The sequence below is a fragment of the Cetorhinus maximus genome, chromosome 6 (genome assembly GCF_964194155.1).
Source record: "Cetorhinus maximus chromosome 6, sCetMax3.hap1.1, whole genome shotgun sequence".
In the NCBI taxonomy this organism is placed as follows: Eukaryota; Metazoa; Chordata; class Chondrichthyes; order Lamniformes; family Cetorhinidae; genus Cetorhinus; species Cetorhinus maximus.
This window is the reverse complement of record NC_135884.1, coordinates 10,760,298-10,777,532: the sequence shown is the minus strand read 5'-3', so window position 1 is coordinate 10,777,532 and position 17,235 is coordinate 10,760,298. Positions and strand designations below refer to the sequence as shown.

General features: G+C 47.6%; 1 protein-coding gene across 1 annotated transcript in view; it reads left to right on the top strand.

Annotated features, from left to right (window-relative positions):
• Window positions 1-765: 765 nt before the first annotated feature.
• Window positions 766-17,235, top strand: part of sema3b (sema domain, immunoglobulin domain (Ig), short basic domain, secreted, (semaphorin) 3B) — a 146,370-nt gene continuing 129,900 nt past the window's right edge. Inside the window, exon 1 of the mRNA XM_078543161.1 lies at window positions 766-893. Coding sequence (XP_078399287.1) covers window positions 791-893 — 103 coding nt within the window. The 5' untranslated portion in view covers window positions 766-790. The remainder of the gene's footprint in view (window positions 894-17,235) is intronic.

Below are 17,235 nucleotides of genomic sequence, written 5' to 3'. Positions count from 1 at the left end.
TAAATGTCTTGGCAGCGATGCTTTGGAAGTTGAAAAGCTTTTCTGTTAAGTTCTGTCCATTAGTTTTCTCCATGCGCTGCCTCCTCTCTCTCTCTCTCTCACACTCCACCCCTCCCTCTCTCCCTCTCCCTCTCTCTCTCTCTCTGGTGCTGGTGTCTCTTGCATGCAGAGGCAGTCTTGTTCCCCCTTCCCACCCCTCACACACTGAGGTGGATGTAGCTGTGCCAAGGATTATTAAGTATGTGGGGAGATTGCGAGCAGGGAGCCAGCAGCTCAGTGCTTGTCCCAGGTAACACGGGGGAGAGTTGGGGTGGGGGGTCTGGCGGGGGGTGAAGAAAGGGTGAAATCTCCCCCTTTGTACCTGTCCGGCTGCAAACAGGGAGCTGGGATTTTTAAAAGCGGAATCCAGGGTCTGTTTCTCCTGTTGAGAGTGGATTTGTCTACAGAGTAAAGCCTTGTGTGTGTGTTTGTTTGCAGCTCTGCCACAGTCCGAAACAGCACAGGTTGGATTTGATTTGGCAACTGAAATATTTATTTCTCCCCCCTACCTCAATTGAACGAAAAAGGCTGGGGACTGGTTGTAACTTTCTGCTTGTTCTGTGCCTGCACCTCACAGTTGTACCTGTTCCCCTCTCGCTTAAATTGCAACGAGTCCGTCTAACCTCACTGTATCTCTTGCACTTTTCAGGGCTTAACTGCGTGAGTGGATCTGCTTTGTAACGCCTGCATTTGGAGGTGTCTCTCTCTCTCTCTTGTCTCTCTCTCTGCTGTTGCTGCTGTGACAAGAGCCATGGCCGGTCTGTGGAATTGTCTCTTGCTCCATCTGCTCACTGCCCTTGGAACCCAGGGCCGGACCCTCAGCGGCAACCCCAGGCTGAAGATGTCCTACAAGGGTGAGTAACTTCGCATCGCAGACGTCCCCCCCCTTCCCCAGGGAAATGCATGAGTAGCGCAGGGTGCAAATCTGTTAAGCGAGGAGCCTGGATGGGACGCCGTGTGTGTTTGTTTGTTTGTTGGTTGGTTGCTGCAGGTGAAGGTTTTAAACCTGATCAAACTCAAAATACGGCTGGAAATCTGAAATAAAAGCAGAAGATGCTGGGGGAAAATAAAAAAACTCAGCAGGTCTGACAGCCTCTGTGGCGAGAGAAGCAGAGAGTTAACGTTATGACTCTTCTCCAGCTTTAACCTGAGTCCCATTCGCCCTCTCAGGCCAGCCACAAAACATCAGCTTATCAGTGATTTTTGACCAAACTTCTTGAAGTGCAATCACTGCTGTACCGCAGCAGCCAACTTGTGCACAGCAAGCTCCCACAAACAACGGTGTGACAATGGCCAGTTAATGTGTGCCAGTGATGTTGGTTGAGGAGCAAATATTGGCCGGGGCACTGGGGAGAGCTCTTCAAGCATTTGCAGTGAGGTGGGCAGGGTCTTTGTTTAATGCCTCATTGGAAAGACTTCATATTATAGAGAAATGCAACTCGCCCCATGTTTCCCGGGTGCGAATGGGCGGTGAGATCCAGGGTCGTGCGTCCCAAGGGAGATCTGATCAAAATTGAGCCAGGAATTCAGTCCCAAGCAGGTCCCACGGATCGGTTTGTGAGGCAATGGGCAGGAGAGGTGTAGTGGGTGCACCCCAGGGTCGGCCTCGAGCAGGGAGGGTGGTCTGCTCCTTGCAGCCCCATAGAAACGGAATCTGTCAAAAAAACAGTTTCCTTACTTTCCTTTGAGCGGACCTCAAGGTCCTTTTCTTTTTTTAGAAACAATCTCCACCCCCTAAGTCAGGCGTTAGGACCCTGCACTGCATTTGCATGGCGCCCAACGCCTGTCTCCAGTGGATGCCTGTAATGCATAGAAGCTGTCGGCCTCTAGTTTGGTTGACAGCGTGGTTTCCTGGGGTGATGAGATGCTGAAGGTTGTGACCCAACAGTGAATCAGTGCCTATAAATAGGAGCAATTGGCCTTGTGGTGCGGTGGGTTGTGCCCTTACCTCTGATCCACGGAAGCTCTGGTCCAAGTCCCATTCTAGGCTTGATGGCCACAGAGCGTGCATCATAATGTACCCAAACAGGCTAATTATTGATCTACAAATCCTTCCCAACACACACCAGTGATAAAGTGGTAACAGTGGGAGAGACTCCTTGTCAGCCATACTTGATGCCGAATGGCACCTGTCAAGCTATCACCTCTGGTTTTAGACTGTTTTTAATTATTCTTTCATGGGATGTGGGCATCACCGGCACGACCTTGAATAGAGCCAGTTGGCGAGGCCATTTCAGAGTTGCAATTAAGAGTCAACCACATTGCTGTGGATCTGGAGTCACATGGAGGCCAGATTCCTTCCCCTAAAGGGCAGTCATGGACAAGATGGATTTTTATGACAATTGGTGATAGTTTCGTAGCTTCCAATGTTGGGATTTGAACTCATGTCCCCAAAGCGTTCGTCTGGGGCTCGGGATTATTGGCCCGGTGACATTACCACTACATCACTGTCTCCCCCGAGGATACTGACCTCGCTTAGTCTTCTAATAGTGCATGGGATAACTTGTACATCCTCGTCGGCAGGGAGCTCGGTGTAACGCTTCACCCAAAAAAACACCTCTGACGATGCAGATCTCCCCCGGTACTACACTGGTGTGTCAGCCTGGATCTTGTGATCAAACCTCTGGAAGTAAGATTTGAAGCCAGGTCCTTCTGACTCAGAGGTGAGAGTGCTACCCTCTGAGTCATGGCTGACAAAATTTTACAGTCGTAATTTTAACTATGTAGTGATGTGGCAGAATTGTCCTGTTCTCTGATGTGAATTAGTAGTATCAGAGTGAGTTTGAGTCTGTAGCTTTGAAGGAATTCCTGAAGTTTGACACACTGGATTTGATAAACGGAGTGACAGTGCAGAGCTCTCTATCTGAATAGCAAGAAATAGGAGGGGAATTGAAAACGCTAGATGGTAAAGGACACCCGGGATGTATCTCTGCTGAAATTCTGTGCACCTTATCCACAAGGGCAAAAGGGGAGGGAGTCAAAATCGGTTCCTTTGGAAAGAGGCAGGCCAGAATTTCCTGGGAGTGTTTTGACAATCTGGCTTTCTGGGGTGTGTGGGAAGAGGGGGCGGAGAAGGTGCTCACAGAGAGCACAGCCTGTGAAATTGGAGGCGTGCAGCTTATTATTTACTGATCAGAAGGGGATGAAAGATCGCCGAGTGGCAGGTTCTTGGCACGCTGTCCCAGAGAAGGAGCACATTGGATCACATGCTCCCAAATTCTGAACTCTCACCTCTATTAATTGGAAAACTGGCATTAAGACTGCAGCAGTTGGACACGAGGACTCCGTGTCAGCAAATAATCTGTTTTTGTGGTTTTGGTTGAGGGATAAATATTGGCGAGGACAGCAGTGATAACTCCCATGTCCTTCCTCAAAATAGTGCCAAAGGACCTTTTATCTACGTGTGAGAGAGCAGATCAGGCGTAGGTTTAACAATTCATCTGAAAAAAATGATACCTCCAACAATGCAGCATTCCCTCAGCGATAGGCCAGCTTTGATTTTTGTGTTCAAGTTGCTGGAGTGGGTCTTGAACCCATGATCTACTGACTCAGAGGCAAGAGTACTACCCACTGAGCCACACCTAACCCCTACACTGAGCTGAATTCCACCCTTTCAGGTATACTGATGCAGAAGTATCTGAACCTTTTCATTTAAAGGACCATGCATTCCATTCCCCAGCACTATCTATGGTCCCCTTCTGTGCTTCCATTGCCACACTGGATGCCTGACGTGAAGTGGGTGAACATGGGAGCAGGAGTAGCCCATTGAGCCTGCTCTGCCCTTCAGTACAACCATGCCTGATCTTCAGCTTCAACTTCACTTTCCTGCCCACTCCCCATATCCCTTGATTCCCTGAGAGATTAAAGATCAGCCTATCCCAGCCTTGAATGTATTCAGCAACCCTCTCGGGGCAAGAATTCCAAAGATTCACAACCCTTTGAGCGAAGTAATTCTTCCCAACCTCGGTCCTAAATGTTCGGCCCCTTTATCCTGAGATGGTGCCCCCCGTGTTTTAGACTCTCTGAGCAGTGAAACAATCTCAGTGTCTACCCCGTCAAGCCCCTTCGGAATCTTATTTCAACGAGATCACCTCTCATTCATCTAAACTCTAGAGAACATGGGCCCAATTTACCCAGCCTTTTGTCATTGGACAACTGCCTCATCCCCGGGAACGGTTTAGTGATGCTACGGATCACCATGGAAACCGCTTGATTTTTCCATCCATCACAGGAATGAACTCTACGCAATTTCTGTAGCGGGCTTCAGATCATGAGAGGCTGGCTTGAAAACCTGCACCCCCCCCTCCCATATCTCCAACTGCATGTGGGAGGTCCGCTGGTATTGCGGAAAATCCACTTCCACCATCCTTGCTTGAGCTTGCGGTAGGGTTTTTGTGGGCTTTGTGCATGCTTTGGGCTTGGGAACGTTGTAACAGATACCTCAGCTCCAGTTACTGGACAGGTGCTGTCATGAACTATTACAACAAAGCACATGGCGTGTATATGCGCACACACTATCTGAATTCAGAGTCTGTGCCCCTGCCTTGAAGGGGCAGTGGCCATACTGGGGTTGGGTGTGGGCAGAGGGGGAGAGGCAGCACAGATAAACATATGACAAATTCTTTCTCTGTGTTTGCCAAGCTTTGATGCACTTCGCATCAGAGATCATAGCAACACGAGATTTCATTGTGTGTGTCCACATTGTGCCGAGCCTTTATAAGTCTTTACCCTCACCCCATGATAAAGCTAGTGGCTTCTTTTAAGCATTGAATAGCTTCTGTGTTTGATAGAGGCATGTATTTTAACAGATTGCTTTAGGATTTTGTGTTTCATAATCTGCTTAAATTTATGGAGCGCTATTGGGAGTTGAATGGACAGATTGTGGACGGTCATAATGGCATCAAGAGGCAATGATGTGTCACATGCTGGGAGAAGGTGGATGTAAGGGCAGGCATTTTATGGACTGTAACCAGTTTATAATATGTCTTTGGCATTTCTCCCAAGAGCCCAGCTGATGGCAGTGAATGCGCTCAACGTTTACAGTGTAGGAAGATACCCATTTGGCCTATTGTTTCTGTGCCAGATCTTTACCAGCACCATCTAACCCCACTACCCTGCTCTCTCCCTATAGCCCTACCATAGAAGGGCCACAGCAGAGCAGAAGGTTCCCCCAGTCAGTGGTGAGGTAGCTGTGCTCAGACGGGGGTGGCAATATAATCATTCAATTGTACAGCAGAAATGGAGGCCATTTGGCCCATCATATCTGTGCTGGCTCTTTCGAAGAGCAGTCCAGCCAGTCCCACTCCCTGGCTCGGTCCCCAGGCCCTGCAATTTTTTTAATCCAATTCCTTTTCAAATGCTATTATCAGATCTATTTCCATCATTCTAATCAAACAGCACATTCAAAATATGAAACATTTACTGTTTTTAAACAGTTTATCTTGCTGTCATTTCTGGCTCTTTTGCCAGTGACCTTAAATCTATTCCCACTGGCTTTTTTTCCTTTATTCTTTTATGGGATGTGGGTGTCACCGGCAAGGCCAGCATTTGCTGCCCATTCCTAATGGCCCTGGAACTGAGTGGTTTGCTAGGCCATTTCAGAGGGCAGTTAAGAGTTAACCACATTGCTGAGAGCCTGGAATTACATGTAGGCCAGACCAAATAAGGATGGCAGATTTCCTTCCCTAAAGGACATGAGTAAACCAGATGGTTTTTTACAACAGTCGATGATAGTTGTCATGGTCACCATTACTGAGATTAGCTTTCAATTCCAGATTTTATAAACTGAATTTAAATTCCACCAGCTGCTGTGGTTGGATTTGAACTCACTGGGCCCCTGGATCACGAGTGCATGACATTATCACTACGCCACCTTCTTCCTCTACAAATAAGTCAATTCCATCTTCTGCAACGTGAAGACTTTAAGAGAATACGGTCTGTACTTTGGACTCCCTGAAGGTAACAGGACAGGTTGATAAGGTGGTTAAAAATGCATATGGAATCCTTTCATTTATTAGCCGAGGCATAGAATAGAAGAGCAGGGAGGTTATGGCGGAACTTGAATGAAAGGCTTAATATATGAGGAACGTTTGAGGACTGTGGGTCTATACTCGATGGAGTTTAGAAGGATGAGGGGGGATCTGATTGAAACTTACAGAATACTGAAAGGCCTGGATAAAGTGGACGTGGGGAAGATGTTTCCATTAATAGGAGAGACTAGGACCCGAGGGCACAGCCTCAGAGTAAAGGGAAGACCTTTTGGAACAGAGATGAGGAGAAACTTCTTTAGCCAGAGAGTGGTGAATCTATGGAATTCATTGCCACAGAAGGCTGTGGAGGCCAGGTCATTAAGTGTATTTAAGACGGAGATAGATAGGTTCTTGATTGGTAAGGGGATCAAAGGTTACGGGGAGAAGGCGGGAGAATAGGGTTGAGAAACTTATCAGCCATGATTGAATGGCGGAGCAGACTCAATGGGCCGAATGGCCTAATTTCTGCTCCTATGTCTTATGGTCTTATGGTCTAACTGTCTAAAACATCAGTTAGGCCACAAGTTGATAACTGTGTGCAGCTCTGGTCACCTAATTACAGAAAGGATGTAATTGCTTTAGGAAGAGGGTACAGAGGAGATCTACGAGGATGTTGCCAGGACTGGAAAATTGCAGCTATGAGGAAAGATTGGATAGGCTGGGGTTGTTCTGGGAACAGCGGAGGCTGAAAGGAGATTTGTATGAGGTGTACAAAATTGTGAGGATCCTGGGTGGAGTGGATGGGAAAGGCCTATTTACGTTAGCAGAGAGTTCAGTGACTAGGATTTAAAGTGACTGGTAGAAAGATTAGAGGGGAGATGAGGAAAAAGGTTTTCATCCAGAGGGTTGAGGGGGTCTGGAACTCACTGCCTGAAAGGGTACTAGAGTCAGAAACCCTCATCCAAACACATTTTAAATGAGTTATGCACCTCAACTACCATAACCTGCAGAGCTCCAGATCAAATCTGGAAAGTAGGATTACGTTGGGTGGCTTGTTTTATGGTCAGCACAGACACAATGGGCTAAGTAGCCTCTTTCTGTGCCATAAACCTTCTATGATTCTATGACTGTGACAGAACAGCACAGTATATTTCCCACCCACCATCCTGACTTGGAAATATGTCGCCGTTCCTTCACTGTTGCTGGGTCAAAATCCTGGAACCCCCTTCCTAACTGCACTGCGGGTGTACCTACACCACATAGACCACCTCCCTTGCCCTCAGGACAATGCAAAATGCAGACCTACCAGCCTTGCCAGGGATTGAAACTACTGGGGAGGGGGGTGGGGAGTGCAGCAAAATTTATGACAGCCAGTTTCCCTGTGGAAATCGATCGCGGAACCATGGATTGCAGTTGGGAAAGTGGAAGATACGAATTAGGGTTTCTTTTTTTAGGGGATAATCTTTGGCTGGCAGAACAAATTTTCAGGGAATTCCTCTTCCTGCCACCTTCCCCAACCACCACCTGACTCCCAATATCACCCACCCACCACCCCACCCTCCTGCCCCAACTCAGGTTGGGATCCATCATGCTGAAAATCAAATGCCTGCCCAGAATTAGACCTCAGTCCTGTTAACTCCAGGATTTGCCATGGGATCAAGGCACTTTCTTGGGCAGAAGTTAAGTCCTTCCTCAGATGTGCCCCAGGGAGCTTTTACAGCAGTTTCTAAGCTAGTACGTCTTTGATTGTGACCTGAATGAGTGCCAAGGCAAAACAAATGGGCTGAGGGATGGCATTATTGTTATGATAGTTGAATTTTCCATTCAAATTCTTGAATGACCTAGGTATTGCTACAGTATCTTTAGCTGCTTTCAATACAGGAGCTTCAGGAACTGCTACTTCAAAACACATCTAATTGCCTCCCCCTGTAGAGGGTCTGTACTGAGATAGGACTGGATATTTGCTGCGATAGATACTGAGCATCTGGCGTAGTATCTGATTGTATATACGATTACAAAATGTAAATGACAGATGTGTTTAGTGTCGCAAGAGTTGATTGTGTTACTCCGCTTTCCCGGAGACCTGGCAGGAGGGTGTCTGGTAAACGGATCAACAGTGAAAATGCTCCTTTTGTATCACAAGTCAGTCTTTTGCAAACTAAGAAAACAAAAGAATGTGGCAGACTGATCTTTCTAGCTGCAGGACTTGTCCATCTTCGTCATCTTTCTGTCTCCTTTGTGATTTGGCTCTACTTCTACGTGCCACTCATTTATATGGGCTGAATTTTACGGGCCCCCTCACCCCCGCCAGCTTATTTGAAGGCGGGGGAGTGGGGGGGGCGTGCTTGTAAAATGCAGTGCGTGACCTTCCCACTGCTTTCCTGCCTGCCCCTGACCTGCTTCCCATTTTACGGGGTGGGGGGGTGGGGGGGGTGTGTGTGGGGGAGGCAAGGGAGGCGTCAGGCACTCCGTCTGCCCTTGTGCCTACTGAGGCCCTTACGTGGCCAGTTAATGGCCACTTAAGTGCCTCATTTTGCCTCTGCCACTACTTTACCCACGGCAGGGGTAGCCCAGTGGATTTACTGCACAGGCTGGTGTCAGGCAAGAGGGAGGGGGGAAACTCCTTTGAGCGTTCCATGTGCCTATCAGAGGGACCCCCTCGCCAAAGCCATACCTCACCGCCTCACCTTTATCTCCCTGGCTTCTTAAACTCAGACCCCGTGCCCCTACCATCCCAGCGCGCTCTCTCCCCCCCAGCCCCCCCCCCGCTGATACCCCGGATTTATCTCGATGTCTGCCTCCATAACCACCTCTTGTTCGGGGTGTGCCTGTAGTCCCAGCAGTGGCCACTGCTCAAACCTGGCGCTGCTGGGTCGACCAAACCGTCAGCCAATCAAATTGGTCAGCAGCTGTCTAAGGCGGGACTTCCTCTCCAGGTGGGGGCAGGATTCTCCTCCTGAGCCAATTACTGTCCCTCTGAGCATAAAATGGCTGCAAGGCAGCCGGCCTTCTGGTGGGTGGGATCCTTACTGAATTTTTAGCCGGGGGTGGGGAATATGGCACCCTGTAAAATTCAGCCCCATGTTTCAACACAGCTACAACAACAACTTGCATTTATATTGTGTCTTTGACGCGATAAAATGTCCCAAAATGTTTCAACAACGCGTAATGGGGAGGTGATGGCATAGTGATATTGTCACTGGACTAGTATTCTCGAAGACCCCAGGGTAATGCTCTGGGGACCTGGGTTCACATCCCACCACGGCAGATGGTGAAATTTGAATCCAATAAAAATCTGGAATTATAAGTCTGATGATGACCATGAAACCATTGATGATTGTCGTAAAAACCCATCTGGTTCACTAATGCCCTTTAGGGAAGGGGATTCGCTGTCCTTACCTGGTCTGGCCTACATGTGACTCCAGACCCACGGCAACGTGGTCGACTCTCGAATGCCCCCTGAACGAGGTCAGTTAAGGATGGGCAATAAATGCTGGCCTAGCCAGATCCTGTAAAAATGAATGAAAATAAAATCAAGCAAAACTATTGACATCTGCTCCAATATTAAGAACAGATGAACAAAAGCTGCTCCAAGAGGGTTTAAAGATTGTCTTCATGGATGAGAGAGGGAGTTAAGAGTGGTGGAGAGGAACTCTCTGTAAAGAGGTGAAAGCACAGCCAATAATTGATGGAGCAGTGAAAATCGGGGATGCGCAAGAGGCCAGAATTGGAGGGTTGTAGAGCTGGAGGAGGTTACAGAATTCACAAGGCTTTTTGATAGGGTGTGAAGCCTGTATATCGTGACACACAAGCTATTGTTTGGTACAGGCTGCATGGATCAGAGTGTTTTGTCCATCATTGTTTGTGTGTTATTGGAAGCAGGGAGAAGGAGCTAAGCTGAGGCCCCAAGCTCTCAAGCTTCTCCTTGACCACCTGCACAAATAGGTATTTTGATGGTTGAATTCCATCCGTATTCAACGGCTTAAGGGAGGAGTGGAATGTTTCTCAACATTAAAGGCACTTTATAAAATGCAAGTCCATGTTCCTGTTGAATTGCCCCAGGATTTAAGCCATTGTTGTAACTCATTTAACCAGTTTTCCATCTGTTCTCATTCAGTTACTCTGAATGGTTTCAAGGAAGAAAGGCATGCATTTTTTATAGCACCTGCCCCCTCATGATGTCCTGAAGTGCCTTACAGCCAATTAAAGACTGTAAAGTGTAGCCACTGTTATTATATAGATCTTCTGCCTTCACTATCCACTGTATCTAGGATGGCAGATCATTCTTTTGTCAGGAGTTAAGGCTGAAATGTCACCACTGACTCATTGTGCATTTGGAGATTAAAGCTAATGTCCTGGGGGAGGATTTTCATTGAGAAGCTCAAACCTTCTCATTGACATCGTTGACATCATTTACCCATAGTGCTTGGCTGGGAACGAAGTCTCAACAACATGTTGTTGTCAATTCAGGAATCTGGGCCGTTGGTTTTATGCACAATTCCCATGGATGTATCTGCTTTGTTTAGGATCTCTTGTGAACTAAACAATGGTTTCAGAGACGGCAGAGCTAATTAAGAAAAGCCAAAGTCTGGATTGCAAACTTGGCTTTGGTCCATCCACAACTCAAGCTAGATTGCAGCTACTCAAGGCAGGTAGTGGTGTAGTGGTGATATCACTGGATTTATAAATCAGTTGGCCCAGGCTAATGCATTTGGGGAGCTGGTTCAAATCCCAACAAGGCAGCTAGTGGAATTTAAATCCAATGAATAAATTTGGAATGTAGCTCTAGTTTCCATAATAGTAACCGTGACATCTATTGTTGACTGATGTTTAAAATAAAGCACCATCTGGTTCACTCATGCTTTGCTGTACTTACCCGGTCTGGTCTACATGTGACTCCAGACCCACAGCAATGCGATTGCCCTCTGAAATGACCTAGCCTGACCCTCAGTTTAAGTGTAACCAGGGATGGGTAATAAATGCTGGCCTGGCCAGTGATGCCCACGTCCCATGAAAGAATAGAGAAGAAAAGGCCCACTGAGCTGACATTTTTTAAACACAATTTGTTCATATTGGAGGTTTGCACTGTGTCACATAATTATTGTAATTCATAAGAACATAAATACACAAGAAAAAGGAGCAGGAATAGGACATTTGGTCCCTCAAGCCTGCTCCACCATTCAATAAGGTCATGTCTGATCTTTTATCTCAACTCTGTCCCTGCCCTGTCCCTAGAAGTGCAAAAATCTATCGATCTCAGTCTTAAATATGGTCACTGGCTGAGTATCCATAGCCCTCTGGGGTAGAGATTTCCAAAGATTCACAACCCTCTGAGTGAAGAAATTGCTCCTCATCTCCATCCGAAATGGTCGATCCCTTATCCTGAGACTATGACTCCCTAGTTCTGGACTCTCCAACCAGGGAAAACAGCTTCTCAGCATCTACCCTGTCAAACCCTCTAGGATTTGTATGCGTTTCCATGAGATGATACTTATAAAATTGTATAAATTCATTTTAATAAATGATACTATTAACAAGAGCACTATAAATTGCAAAATAGTGTATTTTATAGTGGTTTGTTGATATTAAACTTCAGTGGTAAACATCAATAGACTGTGGAACTGTGGAGACTGAGGGAGGTGGGGGGAGTGGGAGTGGGATCATTTTAAAAGTCCTAGGAAAAAATGGCATCAATAGCTGATGATGTGGTGAGTCCTGACCTCAATGCAATAAGCATTTAGGGATAAGGTAGAGAATGAAGATGGTCGACTTAAGAGTTTAGGAGGACCAAGAGAGGGAAGCTTGGAGTAAAAATGAGCAAGGTCAAACAATGACCACGGTCCTAATATCTCCTTATGCGGCTGGCTCAACGTCAAATTTTGTCTAATAATTAACACTTCCATGAAGCACCTTGGGATGTTTCATAAGATTAAAGGCAGCATATAAATATAAGCTATTGTCGCTGTTCTTGGTAATTTATCAATAAAATAGATAGGGACCAGAAAGGTTAGGACAGAGCGAATGCAAAAGATTAAGGGTTTGAGTGGAGCTTGATCATAATCCATTCTCTATTGGAGGTTTGAAACCTCCACCCTGACAGGTTCTAAATTAGTCTGTGTATATAATACACTGATACTAGAACTACTAACTGGTGGAGTAATGGGTGAGCGAGTTTCCTTCTGTAACTCACAGTGCCTCACATCAAACCATTCCGGAGCCCCCAATCCCAATACCATTAGTTGGTATGTGAAACTAGCCTAAATATTTCTCATATCAGATGTGTAGCAAAGAGCCTTAGATCTCAGCCAAGCGAGTGGCATCAGGTTACTGTCAACACGATGGGCATAAATCTAGACTGCAAATCTGGGGTGAAATGGATCCTGCGGAGCTGCTATTGTGGTGCTTTCCGAGGCTGCGCTCATGCTCGGGTCGAATTTTGTCATAGAGGCTGCAATTATTTATCCTGGGTTCGAGCGCTCGATTGCCTTGCTTTAATCCTTATCTTAATCTGTGGTAGGTTCAAGAGAAACTTAACTTTCAGTATTAAGTTCAGCCCATTCCTCCATTTATCAGGGATGTTTAGTAAACATGCATTTTCACAACGTTCTGTCCTGATGGTTTGCTCTTCTAAGGTCAGTCACACAAACACTTTGTGCCCATGCTTGTGCCCACTGGAAGAGTGGAGTTACGCTCTGGAGGATGGGAAGGGAAATGCTGCCTTGATTTTTGTGCGTTCTTCGAACAGAAAATGTGATATAAAACAACAACTCATCTTTATGTAGCTCCTTTAACATAACAAAACTTTCCATGGTGCTTTGCAGAAGCATTGCAAAACAAAGTATGATACCGTGCCAAATCGGGGGATTTTAGACCAGATGTTCAAATCCTTGGTCAAAGAGGCAAGTTCTAAGGAGCATCTTAAAAGAGGAAAGAAAGGTGGAGAAGGGTAGGGAGGGTATTCCAGGGCTTAGGGCCTAGGCAGCTGAAGGTGCAGCCACCAGCCAGGAGTGTTTTTCTTTGATTGTGCCTCTGGTTCCCTATCGGGGCCTCTCCATTTCCATTCCCACCCATTGCACCAGGCTCTTCACCTCTTAGGGATATTGGGGTTGTTTCAATTCCGATCCTCAGTGGGGACTATGCAGAGCAGGCCTTGTCCAACACTGGTTGGCCCTTGCGCTTCCTGATGGGACAATAGCATATTAGACTTGCCAAATTGATCGGTCCCCAGGATATTGGTTTGGCCAGTTTAAACTCACTTCCTTGTGGGACAGTGAGCTCCATGACATTAAACTGCCCTTAGTTCATTGGCAGCATTTCTTAGAGAGACCACAGGGGTGAAAATGTACCATTAGTAGAAAGTGGAAGGAACTTTTCTAAAGTGTCAATTAAACCACGTTAAATTACATTGTGTGATGTGAACTCTGTCTACTGTGATACAACAATGGGGTTTGAAATCACATTTTCTGATTCAGTAAATAAAGAATTTATTTTACAAAGTGTGTCGAACCAATTCAAGACACCCGAAAGCACTGGGCAGCCAATGGATGTTTTGAAGTGTAACCAATGTTGTTCGGTTGGCAAACACAGCGACTGATTTGTGTACGCGCAGTAAATGAGATCAGTGACCCAGTAACCAGGGATGAGCGTTGGTTCAGGTTCAGTTATTCTCTGCTCTTCTTCGAAGGGATCTTTAACATCCGCCCGAACAGTATAACATCTCATCTGAGAGACAGCACTGCCAGCAGTGCTGCACTCCCTCAGTACTGCACTAAAGTGACAGTCCAGTCTCCAGGGTTGGAGTGGGGTTTGAATCCACAGTGGCCAGAGCACTACCGACTCCAAATCCTATCAGATAACGTCATATCATGTCTGTCTGTCTGTCTCCTTTAAAGAAGGCACAGCCCCATTTAAAGAGTTGCTACCTTTCGTAAAATAGAAGGAAACTGAACATTGTACAATGGCCCAGGTCTTCTGTTCAAATTGGGGGTTCCCCCCCGAGGTATCCAGGCAAGGACTGCACGGGGGTTTCCCGGGAAGTTTTAACTTTCAGTGGACAATTACCCTGCTTCTGGAACGCTCCAAAACTCCGATTTCAATCGCAGACTTCGGATGGGTTCTGACTACCTTAGCGGAATAATTACCCTGGAAAAGTTAGAAGGATTAAAACCACTTCTAACTCTTGGGTAACTATACTACTGGCACCCTGACCCCCCACTGAATTCCACGGCTACCACCCCGACTCCCTCACCCCCTGACTGCCCCCTCAACCCCTGACTACCTCCCCCCGACCACCTGACTATTCCCTCACCCGCCAGAGCATCCAGCCCCCCACTGTCCCCGACGACACCCAATGACCAACTGACGCCCCTCCCCCAACTACAACCAACCACCCCCTAACCCAGACCACCACCCTGACCAACCAAGCCCCCCCCATCCCCTGCTGAGCACCAGACTGCCCCCTACCCACTAACTACCCCCTGAGCACCCAACAATTACCCCATCCGACCACCCAAGTTTCCCGCCCCCACCCCCGGGTCCCAGCCCCCAACTGGCCACCCGACAACTCCATCCTCTGACTGTGGCCCCTGACCACACAACTCCCCCTACCCCTGACTAACATTGCTGGCTACCCACCGCCCCCAACCACCTGAACCCCTGACCACTACCTCCCACACCCCCACCCCCTGACTAATCCCCATCCCTCGACTGATTACCCAGCGCCCCCATCCCCCAAACACCCAACGCTGTCCCCCCTGCTCCCCCGCTGTCCACCCCAACCACCCGACCCCATCCTACTACTTATCATTTACCACACACCCTCCTGTCAAAGTGGCTGCAACCTTTAAATATACTGGTTGAAGGCAACTAGTGTTGTAAAAAGAGGGCAAGGCTTCAGTTCCCCTGACGACCCTACAGTACACTGAAGGGGTCCAGGAGCAGCCCCACTGCAAAGTTCTCAGCAGGCCCGAGTCGGAGGTCCGGATGGGAAATGTGCAGCTCCAAATTAAACTAACATTTTTTTCATTCATTCACATGATCTGGGCTTCACTGGCTGGGCCAGCATTTATTGCCCATCCCTAGTTGCCCTTGAGAAGGTGGTGGTGAGCTGCCTTATTGAACTGCTAAAGTCCATGTGGTGTAGGTACACCCACAGTGCCTTTAGGAAGGGAGTTCCAGGATTTTGACCCAGCGACAGTGAAGGAACGGCGATATATTTCCAAGTCAGGATGGTGAGTGGCTTAGAAAGGAACTTACAGGTGGTGGTGTTCCCATGTGTCTGCTGCCCTTGTCCTTCTAGGTGGCAGTGAGTTTGGAAAGCGCTGTCGAAGGAGCCTCGGTGCATTCCTGCAGTACATCTTGTAGATGGTACACACTGCTGCTACTGTGCGTCGGTGGTGGAGGGAGTGAATGTTTGTGGATGTGGTGCCAATCAAGTGGGCTGCTTTGTCCTGAACAGTGTCAAGCTTCTTGAGTGTTGTAGAAGCTGCACTCATCCAGGCAAGTGGGGAGTATTCCATCACATTCCTGGCTTATGCCTTGCAGATGGTGGACAGGCTTTGGGGAGTCAGGAGGGGAGTTACTTGTCACAGGATTCCTAGCCTGTGACCTGCTCTTGTAACCACAGTATTTATATGGTTAGTCCAGTTCAGTTTCTGGTTAATGGCAACCCCCAGGATGTTGATAATGGGGGATTCAGTGATGGTAATGCCATTGAACCTCAAGGGGCGATGGTTAAATTCTCTATTATTGGAGATGATCTTTGCCTGGCATGTGTGGCACGAACGTTATTTGCTACTTGTCAGTCCAAACCTGGATATTGTCCAGGTCTTGCTGCATTTGAACATGGACTACTTCAGTATCTGAGGAGTTGCGAATGGTGCTGAGCATTGTGCAATCATCAGCGAACATCCCCACTTCTGACCTTTTGATGGAAGGAAGGTCATTGATGAAACAGCTGAAGATGATTGGGCCGAGGACACTACCTTGAGGAACTCCTGCAGTGATATCCTGGGACTGAGATGACTGACCTCCAGCAACCACGACCATCTTCCTTTGTGCTAGGTATGACTCCAACCAGCGGAGTGTTTTCCCTCTGATTTCCATTGACTCCAGTTTTGCCAGGGCTCCTTGATGCCACACTAGGCCAAATGTGGCCTTGATGTCAAGGGCAGTCACTCTCACCTCACCTCGGGAGTTCAGCTCTTTTGTCCATGTTTGAACCAAGAATGTACTTAGGTCAGGAGCTGAGTGGCCCTGGCGGAACCCAAACTGGGCATCAGTGAGCGTTATAGCTAAGCAAGCGCTGCTTGATAGCACTGTTGATGACCCCTTCCATCACTTTACTGATGATGGCGAATAGACTGATGGGGCAGTAATTGGCCGGGTTGGATTTATCCTGCTTTTTGTGTACAGGACATATCTGGGCAATTTTCCGCATAGCCGGGTAGATGCCAGTGTTATAGCTGTCCTTGGACAGCCTGGCTAGGGGTGCGGCAAGTTCTGGAGCACAAGTCTTCAGTACTATTGCCGGAAAATTGTCAGGGCCCATAGTCTTTGCAGTATCCAGTGCCTTCAGCAGCTTCTTCATATCATGTGGAGTGAATTGAATTGGCTGAAGACTGGCACCTGTGATGCTGGGGACCTCCGGAGGAGGCTGAGATGGATTATCCACTCGGCACTCCTGGCTGAAGATTGATGCAAATGCTTCAGCCTTATCTTTTGCACTGGTGTGCTGGGCTCCTCCATCATTGAGGATGGGAATATTTGTGGAGCCTCCTCCTCCAGTGAGTTGTTTAATTGTCCACCATCATTCATGACTGGGCGCGGCAGGACTGTAGAGCTTAGATCTGATCCGTTGGTTGTGGGATCGCTTAGCTCTGCCTATCACTTGCTGCTGATGCTGTGTGGCATGCAAGTAGTCCTGTGTTATAGCTTCACCAGGTTGATACCTCATTTTTAGGTATGCCTGGTGCTGCTCCTGGCATGCCCTCCTGCACCCTTTAATGAATTTGTGTTGATCCCCTGGCTTGATGGTAATGGTAGATATACCGGGCTATGAGGTTACAGGTTATGTTCAAGTGCAATTCTGCTCTGCTAATGGCCCACAGCGCCTCATGGATGCCCAGTCTTGAAATGCTAGATCTGTTTAAAATCTCTATTTAGCGCAGTGGTAGTGTTACATAACACAATGGAGGGTGTCCTCAATGCGAAGGTGGGACTTTGTCTC